Raw genomic sequence first — 2,156 nt, 5'->3', positions numbered from 1 at the left:
CTTTCTGTGTTTTGTGTCTGTCTCCTTTCCTTTCCGTGGCGGGCAGCTTTTTGTGTTGTGTTTGCCTTCACACGCTCAAGGGCAGCCGAAGGCCCTGGGCCGCGGAGGGCCGAAACGCGGGCACCGACCAAAAGGAGCCTCTCGTCAGTCCGCAGCCCTCCCGTCAAGAGAGCTGTGGGTCTGCACAGCATTGCGAGGCCGCAGAGGTGTCAGCGATCCCCACAGGTCCAGCCAGAGGTGTGCGTAGACCCCAGCGCGCAGACGGCCATGCGGCCGTCCATGCGCCGCTTCACGGGGTCGGCATCTCCTGCTTGTGCGGGGCTGCAGCAGCCTCACCAGGAGGAGCCGCAACAGCAAGAAAAGCAAGAAAAGCAACAGCAACGGCAGCAGGAGCAACAGCAGCAGCAACATCAGCAGCAGCAACAACAGCAGCAGCAAGGGCAACACCAGGACGGTTGCGCGGGTTCTTCCAGTGAGCGCAGAGAGGCTAGGGAAGCCATTGGATGGCGGGCGCGTGCTGCAGCAGCAGCCGCAGAGGACAGCAGCTGGTGGGGTAGCACAGACACAGCAGGAGAGCCGCTGGTGGTGCCGCCTTTGCTGCTACCTCTTCTACCTTCGATTTTCTGTCTGCACGCCAGGCCTTGGCCACCCCCCCCAACAAAAAGGCGTCGTCTCCTCTCTCGCAGGCGGAGGGGCATTGATTGTTTTGCTTCCCCTGCAGTGGCTGCCCAGTGTCCGCCCTGGGGCAGTGGGTTTGCTTACAGGGAAGGGCAAGGGCAGCAAGCAGGACTCGCCAACACCGCTTCAGTTGGTGCAGACGCAGGCGCAGGGAACATAGCCTCTCCTCACATGACCCCTACGGCAGTAGTACCACAAGCAGCTTATGTTGCTGCTGAAGAAGCAGCAAAAAAGGGATCAGAGGAGAAGGGTGAGTTGAGAAAGGCAGCAACGAACGACGCTGCTGCTGGGGAGGGTGTGACCTCTTCTTCCTGTTTGCCGTACGGCTGCTGCCCCTCCTGGCTCATCCCACACACAGACAAAACAGCAGAACCAGCACCTGCGGATGGCTTGATCAAGGGCTGCTACTGCAGCTCCTCTGCTGCCTCCCTGCAAAGGCGGACCCACGAAGTGTTACTCCGCAGACGGAGGGAAAGACAGAGCGAACCCACATTTGGAAGCGCCACCGCCGCTGTTCCCGCTGCAGCAGCTCCTACCGCTGGTGCTTTTTGTGCCGCAGCCGCGGTACGGGACATGGCAGCAACAGCGGCTGCGGCCACCTTGACAGGGCAGCAGAAACACGAACAGCAAACGCCGCTTCCAAGATTTCGACGGCGGTCGTGGAGCGCTGAGGCCGCCCGCAGTGCTGCAGCACCCGCTGAAGCAACACCAGCAACGGCGAGCGCAGCAGCAGCAGCAGCCACAATGGCGAGCGCAGCAGAAGAGGAGACGGCGCCTAGCCGGCAGTCGAGGTGTTGCCAGTGCGCAGTAGCAGCGATGACAACACGTTCTGCTGCAGAACGACGTAGCGCGGCAGGAGAGCCCTTGCCAATAGCAGCAGCAGGCGCTACAGCAGCAGCGGCTGAAGCAGCAACGGCTGCAGGGACAGAAGCAGGGCCATGCGCCTCTTGTTCAGCGGGACGTGGTGGTTCGGTTCCTTCTCGTCCTCTATCATTTGAGGAGGCAGATGCTCTGTCTGCATCGGTCTCGCAGGCAGACGAGGGATTGCAGAAGGGTGCAGATGGCGAGGGCTTAGGCAAGGGCTCCCAGCTTGCAGGCCTAGGCAAGGGTGTAGATGGGAAGGATGTAGAGAAGCGTTTGCAGGGAAACATCCCACGCAAGGGTTCAATTAGTGAGGGCCTAGACAAGGGTTCGGGTAGGGGGTTGGACAGAGGAGGCGGAAATGGTGGCGGCGGAGGTTGTGTACGTTATAATTCTTTGGCGCGTATAGCTCAGGGGTTGCTGGTGGGAGGTTCATCTTTGGGCAGGGGTTCAGGTTTAGGCGTATATACATGCCGCCCGTTTAGTCGACGCTCAGTGATATGCGAGTACAGCGGGATTTTGATCGACAGGCGCACCGCTTTGCTGCTGCGGCACATGGAGTGCGCTTCGCACGTGGTGAACGTGCAAATGCAGCACCTTTACCTTCTGGGTTTTCA

The 2,156-nt window shown here is 60.4% G+C and overlaps 1 protein-coding gene across 1 annotated transcript; it reads left to right on the top strand.

Moving 5' to 3' along the window:
• Positions 1–267: 267 nt before the first annotated feature.
• EAH_00065210 (SET domain containing protein, putative) lies at positions 268–1,920 on the top strand (the record flags this gene model as incomplete). The annotated part of the gene is made up of 1 exon (XM_013392873.1): positions 268–1,920. A coding segment is annotated over one exon (1,653 nt), but the record flags the coding sequence as incomplete, so codon positions are not given.
• Between the last annotated feature and the right edge of the window lie 236 nt (positions 1,921–2,156).

This window comes from Eimeria acervulina, genomic scaffold (assembly GCF_000499425.1).
Source record: "Eimeria acervulina Houghton genomic scaffold, Eah_scaff2135, whole genome shotgun sequence".
In the NCBI taxonomy this organism is placed as follows: Eukaryota; Apicomplexa; class Conoidasida; order Eucoccidiorida; family Eimeriidae; genus Eimeria; species Eimeria acervulina.
Note: the sequence above shows the minus strand (reverse complement) of the source record. Positions and strands in the feature narration are given on the sequence as shown.